Source organism: Vespula vulgaris, chromosome 15 (assembly GCF_905475345.1).
Source record: "Vespula vulgaris chromosome 15, iyVesVulg1.1, whole genome shotgun sequence".
NCBI lineage: Eukaryota > Metazoa > Arthropoda > Insecta > Hymenoptera > Vespidae > Vespula > Vespula vulgaris.
Window position 1 is genome coordinate 2,510,868 of NC_066600.1, and position 20,261 is coordinate 2,531,128.

Below are 20,261 nucleotides of genomic sequence, written 5' to 3' on the forward strand. Positions count from 1 at the left end.
AGGTACGAATAGGAGTAGGGGAGAGTGTGGTTTAAGGAAAAAAGAAGTAAGAGAGTAGGAAAAAAATGAAATGAAACGGGTAAGACGAGAAGAGGAAAGGAAGAAGAGGAAAGAAAGAAAGAAGAGGACAGAGATAGAGCAAGAAAGTTGCTCTCTTGTGTAGGGGAGTCACCGAATATAAATACGAAACTCGGGTCGAAAAGTCAGTAGTCAGGAGGTTCGCGGGCATGGTATTGAAGTCATACATCAGTTTCCTTTATATGTATATATATATATATATACACATATATATGTATGTACGTGCATACGTGCACAAATCGTAAACGCGCTTCTATACCGCATAATTTTCTTCATTTTTCATTTGGAAAAAGTGTTCGGAGCGACGAGTTTCGCGTTAAAGATGGAGAAGGTCGACGAGTATTTGAATGCAAGCAAATTACAATATCACGATACCTCTGAAATCATAGAGGAATTTGACAAAGAATTAGGAGAGATGCATGGACGATGCATCGATCTTGGTTGCGGTCCAGGACAAGTTACAGTCGAACTGATCTTACCAAGATTGCCACGGGATTCCGTGATAATCGGTAAGACCGAACTTTAATTTAATTTAACGATATTAGACATTTATCGCGGCGTTTTAAATAAAGGAAAAATTAATTTTTCTCTCTTTTTGTCTCTCTCTTTCTTTCTTTCTTTTTCCTCACGTTTTTATCATCCTACGTATTCACAGGAGCGGATATATCAAACGCCATGTTGGAACACGCAACAAACAATTATCGCGATAATCCACGGCTATCTTTTCTTCATCTGGACATCGAAACTTCAAATTTACCCCAGGAACAAATAGCACGATACGACAATGCTGTCTCCATGTATTGTCTTCATTGGTGTCACAATACGCGGTATTCTCTTATCTTCCTTCATATTCTCTTCTCTTTTCTTTTCTTTTCTTTTCTTCTCTCCTCTTCTCTTTTCATTTCATCTCGATTAAGATCTAAAACTGAAGGTGGACGATAGAAAAGTCGTCGAAAAAGACTATCGATATCAAATCTTTCATTCACGTGCTTAGGCTGGCCTTCGAGAATATCTTCAAATTACTTCGGCCTGGTGGCAAAGCATTGATTATGTTCCTCGCATACAACGATGGCTTCGATGCCTACGTCAGAATACACGAGAATCCACGTTATCAACCGTACATGCAGGTATCGTATCGATCTTTATTTCAAAGTTCGAATTTTTCTTCGTAATTATATTTCCTAAGTCTGAAACCGCATAAATATCGATTCTAAAACTATGACCGAATATCCCTGACCTGTACGATTACAAATTTTAATAATAAATCACTAAACTATAACGAACTAATCTATCCTCTCTCTCCTTCATCCCACACCTCATCCTTTTCTAATATCCAATCTATTAAATTCAGCTTCAAACGAATAAATCGAATAAGTGAGTTATATTTCCTCTATTCTATAATTTATCTTTATCTTCTTAAGAACGTTGATATATCATATGAAAATACATACATATTTCAGGATGCTCATAAATTCGTCCCATACTTTCATCGTAGCAACGATTCGAGAGGCGCTCTTAGATCCATCCTCGAGGATATCGGATTCAATGTTCTCCACTGCAGCAAAAGGGAAAAGAGCTTCGTCTATCAGAACATTCAAAGTTTAAAAAGTAAATAAATGTATCATACGAAATGCGAATAAGTTTCGTATATCATGCTCGAATTAATCTCGATAAATGTTTTCGCCATTACAGAACACGCGCTAGCTGTGAATCCCTTCATATCGAGAATACCAGAGGGTGATTTAAAAGAAGAATTTGAAGACATTCTGATCCGAGAAATTATCAGCCGAAAAATTCTATTTCCGAATAAAGCTGACAAATGTCAGAAAGAGTATAGCGTGTTAGATAGATATCATATTTTGGTGACGTATATGCAGAAACCTTATACTACGATAACTACGGAATAAATAATAAAAGTATCTAATGTCGTTCGATAAAAGAAAATGGAAAGAAAAGAAGAAAAAAGAAAATGGAAAAAAAAAGATTAAATAATAAAAACGAAGTTACAAATATCAACGAGTTATATCGTAAGGCCTTTTAATTAAAACCAGAGATAGAAATTGAAATGATAAAAGGAAAGAGACGAAAAGAAAAGATGAAAAAAATTAATGAAGCAAAAAAAAAAAAAGAAAAAGAAAAAGAACGATTCAATGTCCTACGACAATAAAGTTTATTGTATACTGTGCCTTTAATTTTACAATACAATACAGCCATTTATAGAATATCGTTATAACTCTTGGATCATCGTGTGGTTTTTTATTCACCAAAGCAGGTAACAACATTTTCTCTAAATTCCGTTCTTCTTTTTTTGTCTAGAAAATACATCCAGTTTGACGGCTTATTTTATGGTTTATTAATAGCAATTTTATATATATATATATACATATATATTTATACATATATATGCATATAATATATAAGTGTGTGTGTATTGTGTGCGTATATATTATATATCGATACGCAGACTATTGTTCAGATTTTAACATGCACAGAAAAGTTTTTTATTATAATTTTGTAAACAAATCTTCATTTAATATCATTTCTTCCTTCAAGCATGTTTCAATCCGAATATAACAATCGTTTTAATTTACAACGCTTCATCTCAGAATCTCTTCTTATTTTTTACTCGACGTATACACACGCACATATATATTCGTGTATTAGAAATATATACATATATATATATACATATATATATACATATATATATATGTATATATATTGTATATTATATGTTAATTGCGAGTCGCGACAATTAGATAATTTTCATAAAACGAGATTAAGAAGGAAGACTTAAAAGGAATCCTTAACGCGTTGGAAGCATTACGAACGATCGCGCATGCGAAAGTATTTTATCAATATACATAGATTTTCTTTTTCTGAAACACAATAATAGAGACAAGTTGTAAATTAAATATACACATATTATCAATAATGATTATTAATATACTCATTTCTTATCAACATCTGTATTCTATAAATTTGTGTGTCAGTTGCGAAATAGGAAACATCGATTTTACACAACACAAATCTTTCATATATAACTTCGACCTACGATTCTTAATTAATATAAGTAAGTAAGTAAGTAAGTAAGTAAGTAAGTAAGTAAGTAAGTAAGTAAGCAAGTAAGTGTATAAGTAATAATTCATTAATAATGTTGCAGACGGGATACATTGACTCGATTATTGACTCGATAATTGTAAAATCTTATCGGTCATTCGAAATTATCTATATCTTTATCACTTGAAATTCATTTTTGTTATTTCCAGTTAGTTTACAATAGCGCACTTCAGATTAGAATAAAAGAGTTGCGATTGATTCGGAATCATTCGTTCGAAATATAGGAGATCCTTTCAGGATTAGACGAGTATTGCTCGTAAAAAGATCCTAAACTGACGATTCACCTAATCTTATGTGCCTTAACTTTTAATTACTTATATGCGATAGATATAATAGGTACGTACATCTTTTAATTACACTCTACGACGTTACAATTAATGAAGCGATATATATATAAGTATATATACTATATATACGTATATCGAGTGCGTTACTTAACTCGTATATTCTTAATCGTAGAAAGAACATCGAACATTGAAAACGTTTAATTTCTTAATTATTTAAACATTAGTTTTTTTGTTTGTTTGTTGGTTTGTTTTTTTTTTTCTTTTTTTTTTTATGAGGATAAGAGGGAACAAATGTTTGGACTACCGAATGATGAAGGATGATCGAGGGCAAGGCACAAGTGAATGAGAGGAGAAATTATTTTTGAATGAAAACTAATCTCTTTGTTGTTTTAATAATCCTAATGCTGAATTGATTTTCATTTTCTTTGTTTATCTCTTTAAATACCATTGACTTTCGCTTGGGCACCTACTGTACACCAGTAGTGAACAATTATTCGATTAACGATTAAATTTTTCACTTCTGTTTCATAATTGTAACGTAGAACAAAACGATTCAATGATTATTAATATATACCGAGTAATTTATTAATATATTTTATAATTATCGAGTCACACTCGACACAATTGAATCGACACTAACCCATTGACGAACTAGCTCGAAATAAAATTACAGATAATATTATATACGATATGAAGAAATTTTCTTGTATAATTTAAAAATCTATATGACGTTACATATCTTATCAGTAGAAAAAGAGAAAAAGAAAAAGAAATAATAATACAGAGATCGGTATTATAATGTTTTTCGAGCTCGTAAAAGTTAACGATTGGAATGTGAAAAGAAAAATGGAAGATCAATTAAGCGAGGAAAATATCTATAAAAAATAGCATGCATATAGAGATATGACTTAAGGAAAGAGGATACGATCGGAAAATAATAAACAAAAAATAAAAAAAGAAGAACAAAGCGTGAACACAACAAAAATCATTATTATCGACATAATCACATGTACAAAATCGGGAGAGAAAAAGAAAAAAAAAATTAAAATGAAATGCATAGAAGAAATATGCGAGATGAGTATTGGACTCCTATATTATAAAATTCATATTAAATGTATCTGTTAATTGTGTATCACATAAAACCATCGATAGAAATATGAGGAAATAAATAATTATGATAATAATAGTAATAGTAATAGTAATAGTGATAGTAATAATAATAGTAATAGTAATAGTGATAGTAATAATAATAGTAGTAGTAATAGTAATAGTAATAGTAATAGTAATAGTAATAGTAATAGTAATAGTAATAGTAATAATTAAAGATGAATGGAGGGAAAACGACATAACAAAAGTGGAACAATTAAAAGGTACAATTTTTAAATATTAACGTTTCGATCACGATATACGAGTCCTATTTTTGAGGAAGACAACATTTTTGAACTATCTATTTGCTATTTTAATGCAAATAAAAATCCGAAGAATATATATAAAGCATTAGATCCATTTAATTCGATCAAGTAAAACAGATGATATAATATATTTTCATTGTAGAAAAAGATATAAGAGAAACTGATCTTGTTAAATAAATTAATAGATAAAAATACATGTTTTCTTTGAATTTCTATTTGAAATGGAAATGTCTCCATACATATATTCTTCTTGTGCATACGACAACATTGATCATTACCTAAAAACTACATATTCGCTTCATTCAATTATAATCCATTCTTATTTTGATTATATGCAAATATTTAATGTCTAAAAGATAAATCGTATAACGTGATCAATATTAAAAATCATTTATAAAAAGAGATAGAGATACGAGAAACAGATTACATTATATTTTTATATTTAAAATACTAATAATGTTTTATATTTGAATAAAAATAAAATTCTGACGCAGCGTTATACGATTTCTCCTATATATATATATGTGTGTGTGTGTGTGTGTGTGTGTGTGTGTGTGTGTGTGTATTCATTTAACTAATAATCGATACGAAATCGATCAAACTAATCTGTAAAAAAAATCCCTGATCCATCTAATTAGAATACTTTGGATAAACGGAAGAAGAATATACAAATTTCGAAAGCAAAAAATATCTTCACTTTCAAAAAAAGGAAAAAAGAAGAAGAAAAAAATACTAAAATTATAAGAAGTAAAAACAAAAAGGAAAAAAAGAATTATTATTACGATTAAACTACGCGTAATCGTTCACTGTGATCACCAAGCTAATACAACTAATACATACTATTATAGCGTACCGTGAATCGACGTAAAACACATCTCCAAAAAATTAAGATCAACTTTGAAAACATATTTGATACATATTCAGGTACGGAAAATCGTTGTTACATATGATAGTAAATATACATATATTCGACGGAGATCAAAGATCGATCATAAAGAAGCATGAAATATAAGATCTATTTCTTAACGCGTAATGGAAGATCCAAAGAAATAAAAAAAATATCCATTGCACGTCTACGTTTGACTTTTTTTTTTTTAAATGCATACCATTATCTTACTCGAAAAAATGAACCGATGGATTGTTTAAAACAATAAATAAAACCAACTGATTTTTATACGATCTTCCGTAGGCCGTACAATGATACTGTACAATAATTTATACAATATGTGTATATATATGTATATATACATACACATATAAAATATTATATATACATATATATATATATGTATATATATTATGTATATACCCGATATATATATATATAATTTCTCTTTGTACAATAAAATCTTTGCATTCGGAGAAATCGTACTTTCATATTACGTATTTACGTATATTAACAACAACTTAAAGCCGAGATAAATGATTTAATAAGTTTGGCAAGATCGCAGCATTAAAGTCAACGGTTCGACTTGATTGATAAACGTAAAAATTATTGATAAATCATGATGTGTTGTAATTTGATTGGCACTAAAGAAACTGATGTATATATATATGTATATATAAATATATATATCAATGAAATTGTTGTGTATTGCATTCGATAAAATCAAACTAGTAAGGTATTTTTCTAAAAAATAGCCGTGACACACCAGATCTAACTTGTAATTCTCTATTCTACTATTAACAACATCAACAGCAACAACACGTAATATATTCAACATCGATAATATATATATATATACATATACATATATATATATATATATTTATTATTATCTTAACTATATATACAGTGGTATATATATATATTTATATTTATATAATATGCATATATCTCTATACGTAATATAACAAATACGTAATTTTTACGCAAGTGTATACGCATATTACATAATATAAAAAGAAACTTTGTAATATACACCTGCTGTTCTGTATATAAAGTATCTTACATGATAGACGTATACAAAGATACGATAATTAATTTATACGGACAATTAATACAATAACAAAGAAAGTTCGTATAAAAAGATTTGTAACAGGAGTTTCAAACAATAGGAGTAACTTGAGAAAATCTAAACAAAAAGAAATTAAAATTAAAGGAAATTAATGGCAAAGAATCACACTGGAAAAAGGGTATATCTGTGCTTGAACATATTCAAAATGTAAATCTTTTACAATTGATTATACCCAATTATTATAAACGATCTAAATATAGTATAATATCTCATCTTATACTCTCTCTAGAGATCCTCCAATAAAGCCTAACAGGCTATAAAGTCACACATAATTCTTTCTAATGTATAGAACATCAATGTATACGTATACGTACATGTTTTCGTGGGATTATATTAAATACGGCACACATTTATATGAACCCGAAACATTCTCATCATTTAATAGAGCATTCTCTTGTTCACTGCTTAATTTGGTAATATTAATATTTGCTAGGTAGAGAGGAAACCAAGTGTATTATCATCTTTTCTTTTTTTTAAATGCTTATCTATCTGTACTCATTATCATTCTTAAATGAAACGTGTTCCTTTTCAATTAATTTTGAGCGAGCGCAGTCGTTAATAAAAAAAAAAAAAAGATTCTCTTTTACGTAAAATTTTTTAACGTGGATCCTCAAAATTTATAAATTATACTTATGAATGTAAAAGGAAAAAGACAAAGTTTATATTTAATCAATTAACGATCTCATCATGGATATTGTAATTGGATGGGCACGATGCAATTCTTCTTATTCACTTTTCAAAATTGTAAATTTAATCTCTTGAAATAGTCAAATGAAAATCAAAAAGAATTTTGTTAATATCTCATCCTCGTATATACCGATATATATATTTCATGTGAAAATATTTTAGATTTCAACATAAAAAGAATAAATATAAATTCTATTTGTTTCCATATATATATATATATATATATATATATATATATATATATATATTGTGTATCGCTCTGAAGAATATAATTTATTGATTCCTGTAAAACAACGATATTATTAAACCATCTCTATTTGAAAATATTTATCGACATTAATATCTGACGACAAATCGTTCTCGAAATAATCCCATAACATCACGCGAACGAGAATATTGGAATTTGCAAACGTTAAATGCCATGAGATCACGTATTTGAAGTATATATGTATATATCTTTCTCTCTCTCTATATATACATATATATATATATATAGATATATATATATATATATATATATATATATATCGATTATATCGCGTACTAGATCACAAAAACATTGACGTTAGGATTGACCCGTCGGGTGTCGGGTGGTATATTTCTTATTTCTTTTTTCTTTCTTTCTCTTTCTCTTTCTTTTTTTCTTTCTCTCTCTTTCACACGCGCGACGTGGTGCAAAAAGCTTAACGTCGAAGTGTAAAAAAATATCTCGTTGAAATAAATAAAGCGGCAGCGGCAAAGTATCAACGATAGATCATAGTTTATCAACAGCCCTTCATTTGGGCTCAGTCTCCAGATCGAAGGGAACGATTTACACATATATACATATATACATATACATATACATATAAATATATATACATATATATATACATATATATGCAACCCTTCGGAAACTTAAAGGACACAGTAGCAACACGGCGCCTCGCTAAAATAATTCAACAAACGTCTACATCGCATAAATATCATAGTCTTTTTTTTTCTTTTCTATAAATCCCACTAATATAGTAGTAGTAGCAGCTCTCGACAATTTGCGATCGATTGAAAGTTAGACACACAACAGGATTATACATACGTACAGACATACTCACGCACGCACACGCACACACGCATATAAGATAAATTCTCTTAAATAGATCACTCGGACAAGATAATATACCCTAAGTCCATTTACAATTATAATAAGATTTCTCTCGTACGATTACGATATATCTTATATTATTATTATATATATATATACATATATATATTATTATTATTATTATTATTATTATTATTATTATTATTATTATTATTATTATTATATATATGTATATATACATATATATATATATATATGCGTAACTTACATAGTTAAACATATACAATAGAAACAATAAGGACAATGTTACACGAAGTAACATTTTTGATTGTCTTCCTCGAAAGAGGTTCCGCTTGTGTAGTCAACACAATCGGAGACTACACAGCTTGAAATTTATACAGATCATTCTCGTCTTTACAAATGAACTCCTCCTTCTTAATCATACTTTTCTATAATGAGAATATACACTTCTCATCGATGCAATATATAACAAACGTATCTTCTGTTCCTAACAATTCCAATTTTTACCATTAAAAATCTTAATAATGTTAAATCAAATTCGTAAAACAAGAAGTATCTGTATATACGCACGTGATCAGAGAAAATCTGAGATTATCTATCATTCTTCGTTTTTTTTATCGTTTTCTTTTTTCTCTTCCTTCTGTTCTATTCTTCTTCTTTTTTTTACATTAGTTTTCTTTTTGTTTTTAACTCTTTCGCGTCCAAACAAAACGTTCATGCAAATGTACGAATCATCTAAGAACCCTCTCGTAAGATCACAGCGATGTTCTTCACGATTTATTACCAAATAAAAGCTGACAAACGAATGTAAAAAATATATGATTAATCTGTCAGATATATATATATATATATATATATATATACATGTGTATATATATATATTTACTAGTATATGAAAACGTACGTATTATATCAAAAACGAATTCATTATCGAACGCGAAAGATCCAAACGGAAAATAATAATTTTTTCCAATATATTCAGAATATGAACCAGATTTCATTTCTAAAAATGTCTTTAATATGGAGTACTTTCAGTCAAAATATATGTATATATATATATATATATATATATATATATATATATATATATATATATATATCAGATCACGTATGTGCTTTTTCAGATCTTTGCTATGTCTCAACGATTCTCTTCTAGGCCAAAGAGAATTCGTTTTTAACTGTGATCTACCGATGTTTGACGAAGACGATCGAATCATTTTCTACGATTATAGATCATCGTAACGTCGATATAGATAGCATTTTGGAACGCGATTTAGAAGTAGTCTGGTTTAATTAAATAACGCCTTATGCATATAACAACAATATTAAGTGTTAGCACTTAGGAAGATTTACTCTCTTATTTAGAATTATATATACTCTCTCTTTCTCTTTCTTCAAATACATACATATATATATATACATATATATATACATATATATATATATACATATATATACATATATATATATCCTTTTTCCACACTTTTCTCATAATTAATAACAATGAGAACGGAAATCAATGTTCCATTAGTTTTCAATGAGTAGTATCTTTTTAATACTGTATAAACAACGGCAGATTTAACTCGGTTGTTTTAAAATGTCTGACATAATTTATTTACTCTTCTGTTTAAAGAATCGATGAAATGTTTGTCGATAACAAAGAGATCGAAAGGCAGCATGCTCGTATGCTCGATAAACCTCGATCGATCCAAACTCAGATTCGGTTTCAAATGCGTTTATTCATTCGATTAATAATACGTATATATGCGTGTGTATATACATATACATATATATGTATTATGTACATACCAAAGTATCCCAATGGAAAGTATCCATCAGAATTTTTATATAATCTAAGTGATTTTTTCGAGAAACACCGGGACAAGTCAATTTTATTATTAAGAGAGATAGATCTTATCGTATATTCATTTATTTTGAGCTAACCCCCTTAAAAATTTTAAGTGATAACAGGGGTCAAGCGGCACGTCATTTGAAAGATATTTTAATTCTCTTTACGATAGTGCTATATCTTGTTTTCTTTTCTTTTCTTTTTCTTTTTTTAATTTTGAGTCAATCAATCCTCGATAAAATGCATTTCGAATTTTACGCGTTTCGAAATTACTTTTCAAAAGTACTTTCAATTTATTAAATATTCAAATGCGTATTGCATGGAGTAATAAAATCTTTGCTGAATAGTACGTTGAACATATTACAGTATACGTCTGGTATAATCCTATGAATGCATGGGCTATTATATTGTATAACAAAATTATTGATCCACTCTTTTTATCAAATAATTTGAGCGGAAAGTCGTACTTAGAATTACTTAAGAATCAGATTTACTCATTGATCGTATAAATTATTCAAACAGACCTGAATATACCGGAAGAAGTGTTTTTTCAAAACGTTTTAAATCAGCATTTTCCTAATCATTTACACTTTTTAATTTTTTTCTATGCATAGTCGAAGAATACGCCAAATTTAATACAAAATGATCTATATAAGGAAACAAAGACTTTATTATTACATAGAGATGGAAAATACACAATATTTCATAAAATAAAAGTTGTTTTCAAATAGAAATTTAAAAATGTATTTTCCCGAAAATTATTGACTCAAAATTGAAAAATAGCACAATCATAAAGAGAATTAAAAGATCTTTCAAATGATATATCATTTGATCCTTGTTGCTATTTAAGATTTTTCGAAGAGTGAATATTTTCAGCCCTTTTAGAAGGTTGATCCAAGATGGAACAATTTGTGATAAGGACCCGTCTCTCTCAAGAACAAAATTAATCTGTCTCAGCGTTTCTTGAAAAAATCATTAGATTTCATAATCATTCTGGTGGACATTTTTCGTTTAGACACTCTATATATATATACATATATATATTTTTATGGTATTAACGTAAGAGATAAATTTATCTAAGAAGATATAAAATTATCTTATACGTCATTCGAATTTGAAAATCGAGACGTTAGACATTAAAATCTCATTTTATGTACACACGATGTATGTAGTATAGAGACCTTGCTCATCGAAATTTTTACAGTTGACGAGCTGCCTAAAATCATATTCTCTCTCTCTTTTTGGTTTCTTTTCTTTTTTCACTTTTCAAAAAGTATATCTGCCGTTTTACAAATCCACTTTTCTATTCCGCTATCGTCAGATAGAGTTTCATCAAGAACTATTCAATGTACCAATATCGTCAATATTTCCATTTGGTATATTGTCCAAATTTTCACTGAGACAATGTAATGTAGAATATCATCTCGCCTCATTAATTAATATGTATTCTCACTGAGTGATTCAGGCATACTGGTACCACCTGATGGTGATAATGGTAACTCTCCACTTTCATATTTGCTACAACGACTATTATACTCTGCCTGCAGAGCGGCTTTTATCTAGAAATTTATATACCAAGTCATTATTAACTATAAAGAAAATACTTTAGTATACGAGAGACTCTTACATTAGCTCTTTCCTCCTCCAACCTCTGTCGGACCTCTTCGTGTTGCCTTTCCAACTCCGCTCTCTTTTTCTCATAAATTTTTTTCAATCTAGTACATTCGTTAACACCTTTCTCCACTGTCGACTTAGCGACCTCTCTCTTCATCCGATCTAATTCGGCCTTGTCCTTATGAACCTTAGCTAATTGCTTGACCTGTATGTTTTAGAGATATATCAAATCTACTAATTTTATTTAACATGAAAATCTTTTTTAACTATTCTTTTCTTTTCCTCAAGAAGAATGAAATCACTCGAAAAAAGAAATATAAATGAAGCATATACCTCGCCGTGTCTACTAGCTTGAAGTTTACGCATAACATCAGCAGTTTCCCTTTCCTGTAGAACTTTCAATGTTTTCAATTGATTCGATTGCGATGTTCGCATCACTTTCTCTACCGTGGCAAATACGCTTTCATGATATTTCTCTTGTAACTCACGTTCCTGTAGCATGTGTGCTTTACAAACAGCCAATAATCGTTCACTTTGACTCCTAGGTAAACCTCTTGATAAACCTTCAACGCCTTCACGATTTTCCATTTCAGAACATTCGGAAGTTTCTGCCAGAGCTAGAGTACTTAAACCCACGTCGCTTGAAAAGCTATTTTTGAAATAAAAGCATCCATTTCATTATTATTTCAGATAAGTAAATCTATATCAGCGTCTTTCTACTAACAGATACTAACATGTTTCTACTTGATAATCGTTTCACCAATTTATGACTCATACAAAACTTAGACTTATGCTTTTCTCCATCGAGAGAACCCTTTTGAGACTGTATTCGTATTTTTTCCTTCTCATGTTTTTTCCTCAAAGATTCCAACTTTTTCTCAAGCTCCGATTTCTTCTCCTTTACGAGTTTATTTTCCATAAGTTTTTCCAAAGATTCAGCTATTACCTCTTCGCTCGCTAAAAGGAAAAATTGAATGCGTCCTTGTAGCTTTTTTTCTTTTTTTACATACTGATGCTTTTACTGATGCTATATACTTACTACTACTAGCATTGACCGGACTTTTATTTGCAGATGCATCAACGAACTGGACTACAGGAGATGGTGCATTATCTTCAACTTCTGGTGTTTCAGAAGTATTTATACCAATAATCGATGGTCTACCATGTGTACTGCTTGTCGCTGGTTGAGGAGCTGGTAATTCACCTACTGATTGCACTCGTTTTGTCTTAACAGTCTCTTCCTGAAGAAAAATAAATATATATAGAATTAATACAAACGAAAGAAAGAAAGAAAGAAAGAGAAAACATTTGCCAAAATAAATATTAGTAAAATCAATGAATTGATTAGCTAATTTCATTGTTATAAGAACAACTTACGGTCGATTTAGAAGCAGTTGGTGTTTCGCCAACTTTATCTTTTTCCTATAAAATGTTAGTTTAAGAGTTAGTGAATATTGGGTGTGTTAGTATAATATCATTTGTCAATCTTTAATGCTCACCTCAATTTCTTCAGAAGGTTCGTCTAAGCAATCAGTAAGAACCATTAATTGCTTCTCTCTCTTTTCCACTTCGCTTTGATATTTTATCGGATTGGCCAATGCTTCGGCTAATTCACTAAGGCCATCTGGTACGTAATCTTTGACAATCACATGTAAAAATAGACTCGCTAATGGTAATGGTTGACCACATTCTGTTCTAAGTGCAACGTGTCGGTATCCTGGACACAATCCCACAACAGGTAATACTCTATGACCGATCAATCGGCCAGATTCTTCATACGCGGCTATTCTGATGGAAGCTAATTCTGGCAATACTACCTAATGTAAATCAAGTATATTTGCAATAATATTAATCATTTAATAACGTTAGATAAGTCGACTGAGAAAAAGAGTTTCTTACCTTTTTAAATACAAATGGTTCCTCGTCGTAAACAGGATTAATCCCATTATTAGGAACAATTTTCGTACGAAATTTCTTTCTCACTGTGTCCGCTGGAAGACCAAACATATCCACCTCCACATACGTTCCTACCCTTTTATCAGTCAGAAATTGAGCTGAAATTACATGGATATGTACCGTCCCTGCTATGATACCATCGACCGTTGATTCCGCAAAAGGATCCAATCGACGATCCTTTCGTCTCATAAATTCTGGCTTTAATATATAACCACAACGTTGATTGTATTCAAAAATTCCCAAATTCAGCTGCATCGCCAAATCTAATGTGTAAAATGATCAAATATATACAAAACTCTCTGATATTTTTATTCGCTTATATATTTATATTATGATAATACGTATGCTTACCAAGTGTTTGATAATTGAGAGCAACTAATTGGCAACCTGCATTCCAAAATACTTGAGGCATAAAGTTACTCGAATCGAATCGTGTTCCGGCTGGATAAACTCTCGACAATTGATGTTTATTGTAATTAACAAATTCCAATGGTCTTTCCTTTAGAAGCGTCGTTGCCTGTTTTTCGTCAAACGATGACATTTCGTACATTCGATTTTTTTCTATAAAAAACAAAAAAGAACAAACGCGATTAATATTAAAGAGTTCGTAATAAATACTATCTACGCGTGTGTGCATATCACGTTCCAACAAATATAATTACTTTCAGCTGATTCAAAACTATTAAAATGAACAGGTTGCACGTAATTGACTAATGCTGAAATTTCCGCGCCTGCTTCTGTTTCTTTCGCTGAAGTTGCTACTTTATCGGGTGCAGGAACTTTATCACCCATCCTAAATTTGATGTCTTCTACATTAGATTCATCTTCCTCTGTACTTGACTCGTCTTCATCATCTATATATATGTCAATTAAAAAAAATAAAATAAAATTATTGTAATAAATTAATTCACCTCTATATCAAGATGCAATAATATTTGAAGGAATCTTTATTCTTTGATATATACCATCGTCTTCTTGCGTACTATCTCTACTATTCTGTCTCTGCTGAAGCATCGGTGCATGAGATACATCTCCATTCCTGATTTGTTGTTCGCCGTTGTTAACGACCCCGTCGACTACTTCGTTTTCGGGTATTATATCCGGCGGTGGCCCATTTTCCCCTTCAGCGGCTGGATTTACTATGCCATTCTCATCGGTTTCTTGAGGAGTTTCTTCACCCTCCAACGGTAATGCATGTTGCTTTTTATGATGCTTCTTGTGGTGGTGATGATGATGTTTCTTCTTATTTTTTATTATAATTTTACGTTTAAGTAAAGCTGGAGGAGGTAATTCTTGTCCAGGTTCCAGCTGGAAAAATATAACATCAAATTTGAGAGTATTGGTTATCGCTTAAATAACAATTAATATAAAAAAATTCAATATAAAAATGTTAATACTTTATGAGACTCCAGAGGTGCATCTAATAACATTTCACCAAATAACTCTCTACAATATTGTGCTATTTTAGCTTGCTGCCGTGGATTACAGTGATTTTCAAAACTAAGTATTACGGGAAATTCCGATGTTTTAAAGGCACTCTCAGCAATTGCCTCTATGACATCTCGTGCATGAATTTCAGGTACAAATGTATACCTGAAAAAATTACGTCAAAATAAATTACAACTCCATTAAGGAATGTCATTTATTAATCTATCTTTTTTCTTTTTTTTTTTTTTTTAATTATAAATTACCCATGAACAATAACTGGTTCATCAAACTTTCCATTCCAAAAGTCTAGTTCGACGCAGCGGCAACCAGCAAGTAAACATTGACGATAAATTTCTACTGAACTTTTCCCTGTAAGCTGATGACCTAAAATCGGAATCCATATTTATCTTTTAATAAAATGAAGCTAGATGTATATACATAATATATAAGGGAATTTTTTTTTCCGAGACTCTGCACATACCTGTTAAATAAGTATTGTGACTAGAATTTATAAAATAATGAGCAAGTGGTTGATCCATATCATCTGAAAGTTCAAATTTGGTCACAGCAACAATTGGATTATCCTCACTCATTAAATATCTTAGAAATCCATCAAAACTTAACTGTCCTCGATTAGCATTATATTTATTTGGTTCATATTGTATTATTATGTCTTTTGCTCTTGCTTCATTTGCATATGGATAAAGTATTTCATTTAATCGCGGATCCCTTTGCGTTAAATTTAAAAACTCTACAAACTGTTTAACGGACATTAATCTACGTTTTGTATTGCCCACAATTCCTTCAAATACTTTTTCTACATCTGATCTCTGTGTAAGAGATTTATAAAAATTAAAAAAATCTTCAAATTGGAATTTCTGAAGAGGTACAGCATCATTCTGTAAAGAAAGAGATATATTTACAATATAGTTTAAAATAGTACCTTGATTCAGCTATTATTATAAAAATAATAATGCAGTTTTTAGATATAATGATATAAATAATAAAATAAACTTACTTTTCCAGATGGCAGACCTGATATATCAAGTGCTTTTTCTACGCGTTTACGATCTTCCTTATTTTGCGTAAACATTCTAATTATACTGAAATATAATTCAATTTGAATATATTCAATAAGCTCTAATCCTTCAATAAAAGATATGTCAATCATAATAGCAAAATTTTACATACTTCTTTACTGGTATTTTGCCTGCTTTATCAACTGTGAGTACTAATCTTGTATGTGCCTTCTGCAAAAACATAGTTGTACTTGTGTTGAGCTGTGTTAAATTGTATGCTAACTGCAGAAGTTGATCGGTCCAATGTTGGGCAATCTCAGCACGCGTTGTGCAAAAATTAATAAATGTCATATTAACAAAGTCAGATCCATAACAAATTGTTACAGTTTTGTCTTCTAAAGAGTCTTGAGATCCCATAGTTACAAGAGATTTTAGTTTTGAATCCTGCAAATCAAATTATCCTCTACTTAAAGAAACGCTTTAAGCGACATAAAAGTTAGGATGATTTACGATCATTACATTTCTCATAATCTTAACATTTCTCATAAATTTAATAAAATAAACTAAATATAAATTTCATTACATCGCCATTATTCAAATGAGCACAATATTTAAACTGGATTATACAAGTATAATAGAAACCATAGGAATGTATTCATTGTTATCTATATTGATTTATGGGAAAACTGATAATGAAAACTAGTTTCCTTTCTACATGACTACCATTGTTTTCAACTGTATCCAAGATAGAGAGGACAAAAAAGATGAACTTATAGAAAGAACATAAAGTAGGTAATGTTCTATTTATACTTTCATCAATAATTATTATGTAGTGCTGTGCGTCATTATCATCTACTCAAAGGCATGGTTTAATTATAGATATCCCTCAAAGCAATATCCATATCTGTTGCAGTGATGCATATGTGCATTGTTAAATACTCTTATCTTTCTCAGAGTAAGCACAGGTGATACATATTATATTGCATACAGCATATGTAAGATGTCTTTCAAGTTTTAATAAAAAATTAAAACATAAAAGTTTTACGCTCAAATGGGTTAACAAAACTTATAATCAAAGTATAAAAGAGCAGGAGATGTAATATTACTACCTTTGGTATTTTGGCATATTTTCCTGTGCGTGTATCTCGTATTGTAGCTATGTCCAAGATATCCATCTCATTATTTTGATCTACCCAATGCAGATAAAAACCAAATTTATCTACTTTCAATGTTACTGGCGTTGCAGCTCCAGAATCCTACATAAATATTCGTAAAGCATGAAAAATTTTTATCTAATTAAATATGTTTTTATACATATATATATGTATATATCCATATATATATATATATATGTGTGTGTGTGTGTGTGTCATATATTTATAATAATGAATATTCTAAAAAATAGATAGTATATAAAATCAACTTAGGTCTAGCAAAATTACAACTCTTATAGCATACAAAATAGCTCCAATGTGCAGTATCAACTATATTCTACGGGTCAATTGTAGTATCGTATTGATACTAATACAAATGCTATATAGTCACAGCTAGACCATTTACTGAAAGGAAGTATACGAACCTCATCCCATTTAATAAACTTCTCTCCATCCTGTATCTGCTGAGAGACCTCAACAGGCTTGGTCTGTACAGCGTTAATTTGAGCTTTATTGCCTGCCATCCTGACTTCTTGATACCGTACAAGTATATAATTTGCAGGCACTGAATAACTTTTAACATGGGCTTGAAAGGAAAGAAACGAGAGTCACGATGAATAAAAACAACGATGTTCGAGACCAACAGCACAATATAATCGAGGGTAATATTAGTAAAGACGAAGACAAGGATAACGACGGAGACAGGGATGATGGGGACAAAAACGACGACGACGATGACAGTGGCAACGGCGACGACGACGACGGTGACGACGGTGACGACGACGACGACGACGACGACGACGACGGTGACGACGACGACGACGACGACGACGACGGTGACGACGACGACGACGACGACGACGATGACGACGACGACGACGACGACGACGACGACGATAATAATGATGAAGATAATGACAGTTGCAAGGGCCACGATGATGACCACAACGACCACGACGACGACGACGACGACGACGGCGACGGCGACGGCGACGACGGCGACGACGACGACGACGTCGTCGACGATAGCTTCATGGATAACGTTTTCAACATCAGGGGCACCTGGTGGATCACCCCGTTACACTGACAGACACACCAGTCTCATCGCACGCACGAAAGAAAACGATCTTACGATTTATAAACGGCGTCGTCGTCGCCGTCCCTGTTTCCACTCCCCTCTCCTTTCTTTCTCTATTCCTCTCACCCTCCGAATAATCTCCCTCTTTTTCTTCAACACGCTCCCTATATATCTCCCTTTCCCCAAGAGTGCGATCGAGCGAACGTCAAACTCACTCTCTCTTTCTCTCTCTCTCTCTCTCTCTCTCTCTCTCCCTCTCTCTCTCTCTCTTTCTTTTCTCTTTGTAAAAGATAAAGTATATTTTCGCTCGACGTAAATTTTCTTAATCACAGCCGATCATCAACGTAGCCCATTGACACACATTTAAGAATAAAATAGAAAAGACCTGCATCGCGAGCAGTCAGACGCACGTGAATCGTTTGACACTCGTTCGGCGCCCATTCAGTGCACATTCGTAAAATAATAGGAATCCAACACGACTACCGCGCACCTCATAATTATTTCGTATTCACGAACACTAATAGCAAGTACATTCACTTTACTGATTCCAGAACTCGACATCCATTCGCGCGCCGTCGTGCGAAAACCACCGAGCAGCAGCCGCTTATTCTAACTACCACTAATCGACACCAGGTGGCACTCGTGAAGGCAACTCCGAGACGCGCGGTTATTACGCTTAAATTGATTTTAATGCGATACGCCGGTTTTAGCTTTGTTAAAGAAACCATTAAAAATACATTAGTTCGACCATGTATCGCTGTTGCTTACGTAGCCGACGAGATATCGAACTTTTAAATCTATATATATATGGAATATTTCAGTTTGTTTTTTTTTTTTTTTGTTCTTTTTTTAATTATACATTTAAATCTTTCGAGGAACATCCATCTTCGATTTCACGTTTCTCATTCGGATATTTCTTTCGTCATATACAAATTTTTCAAAGCAATCTTACATCTATTTAAAAGGTTAATAAAAAAAATTTCTCGTCGATGTTACGATTATATAAAAATAGTTTCGTTTATATGAACTTGGCGAGAAAATTCTGCAAATCAGTACACTCCCCTTATGTACACACTTTATCTAAAAATAAGTGCACGCCCTTCGATGAAAGAAAGACTAATCACCTTTACCGCATCCATTAAATCGATCCGGTTTTCTCTCCTTGCTATTAAACTTAAGTCAATTTAGTTTAACGAACGCGTAAAATAATCGTGATCGTGTCGTTCAGTCGGATATTATACACAGATATTATTACCTTTGAAATTTGATGAAGTATATACATCTTATATGTATTTAAATTAGATCCATATAATGACAGAGACATGTGTTTGTAGTATACATTTAAAAATATAATTAACTCGATAGGAGAAAGATAAGATTTGACACTCTGTAAAAATATTTTATATTTATGATATATATGAAATATATACTTGTTAACTAAGCAAAATAATATTATGAA

At 31.1% G+C, this 20,261-nt stretch overlaps 2 protein-coding genes across 4 annotated transcripts; one reads left to right on the forward strand and one right to left on the reverse strand.

Annotated features, from left to right (window-relative positions):
- The first annotated feature begins 61 nt into the window (after nucleotides 1-61).
- LOC127069475 (juvenile hormone acid O-methyltransferase) lies at nucleotides 62-2,062 on the forward strand. Its single transcript, XM_051006558.1, has 5 exons — nucleotides 62-587; nucleotides 734-905; nucleotides 1,073-1,205; nucleotides 1,539-1,686; nucleotides 1,771-2,062. Exons 1-5 carry the CDS (start codon nucleotides 401-403, stop codon nucleotides 1,983-1,985), a joined length of 855 nt encoding a protein of 284 aa, XP_050862515.1. The 5' UTR covers nucleotides 62-400; the 3' UTR covers nucleotides 1,986-2,062.
- Nucleotides 2,063-2,231: 169 nt separating this feature from the next.
- Nucleotides 2,232-19,419, reverse strand: LOC127069443 (1-phosphatidylinositol 4,5-bisphosphate phosphodiesterase classes I and II). Of its 3 annotated transcripts, XM_051006472.1 has the most exons (19): nucleotides 19,188-19,419; nucleotides 18,150-18,310; nucleotides 17,680-17,826; nucleotides 16,743-17,014; nucleotides 16,570-16,654; nucleotides 16,033-16,450; nucleotides 15,815-15,935; nucleotides 15,521-15,716; nucleotides 15,089-15,431; nucleotides 14,786-14,977; nucleotides 14,475-14,684; nucleotides 14,067-14,386; nucleotides 13,667-13,984; nucleotides 13,545-13,589; nucleotides 13,207-13,408; nucleotides 12,902-13,124; nucleotides 12,501-12,816; nucleotides 12,181-12,372; nucleotides 2,232-12,112 (listed from the first exon to the last, which is right to left on the reverse strand). In XM_051006472.1, exons 1-19 carry the CDS (start codon nucleotides 19,252-19,254, stop codon nucleotides 11,990-11,992), a joined length of 3,951 nt encoding a protein of 1,316 aa, XP_050862429.1. In that variant the 5' UTR covers nucleotides 19,255-19,419; the 3' UTR covers nucleotides 2,232-11,989. The 3 variants fall into 3 exon arrangements, with proteins under 3 accessions (XP_050862429.1, XP_050862431.1, XP_050862430.1); XM_051006474.1 differs by lacking the exon at nucleotides 14,786-14,977; XM_051006473.1 differs by lacking the exon at nucleotides 13,545-13,589.
- Nucleotides 19,420-20,261: the final 842 nt, after the last annotated feature.

Excerpts from the sequence above, each read along its gene's own strand:
- LOC127069443 (XM_051006472.1), bottom strand. The coding sequence starts at position 19,254 with ATGTGCACTGAATGGGCGCCGAACGAGTGTCAAACGATTCACGTGCGT. Across the intron at positions 17,827-18,149 it reads AGTTTATTAAATGGGATGAG|GATTCTGGAGCTGCAACGCC; the intron begins GTTCGTATACTT and ends ATATTTATGTAG. Across the intron at positions 13,985-14,066 it reads AACCATTTGTATTTAAAAAG|GTAGTATTGCCAGAATTAGC; the intron begins GTAAGAAACTCT and ends GATTTACATTAG.
- LOC127069475 (XM_051006558.1), top strand. The coding sequence starts at position 401 with ATGGAGAAGGTCGACGAGTATTTGAATGCAAGCAAATTACAATATCAC. Across the intron at positions 588-733 it reads ACGGGATTCCGTGATAATCG|GAGCGGATATATCAAACGCC; the intron begins GTAAGACCGAAC and ends ACGTATTCACAG. Across the intron at positions 1,206-1,538 it reads GTTATCAACCGTACATGCAG|GATGCTCATAAATTCGTCCC; the intron begins GTATCGTATCGA and ends TACATATTTCAG.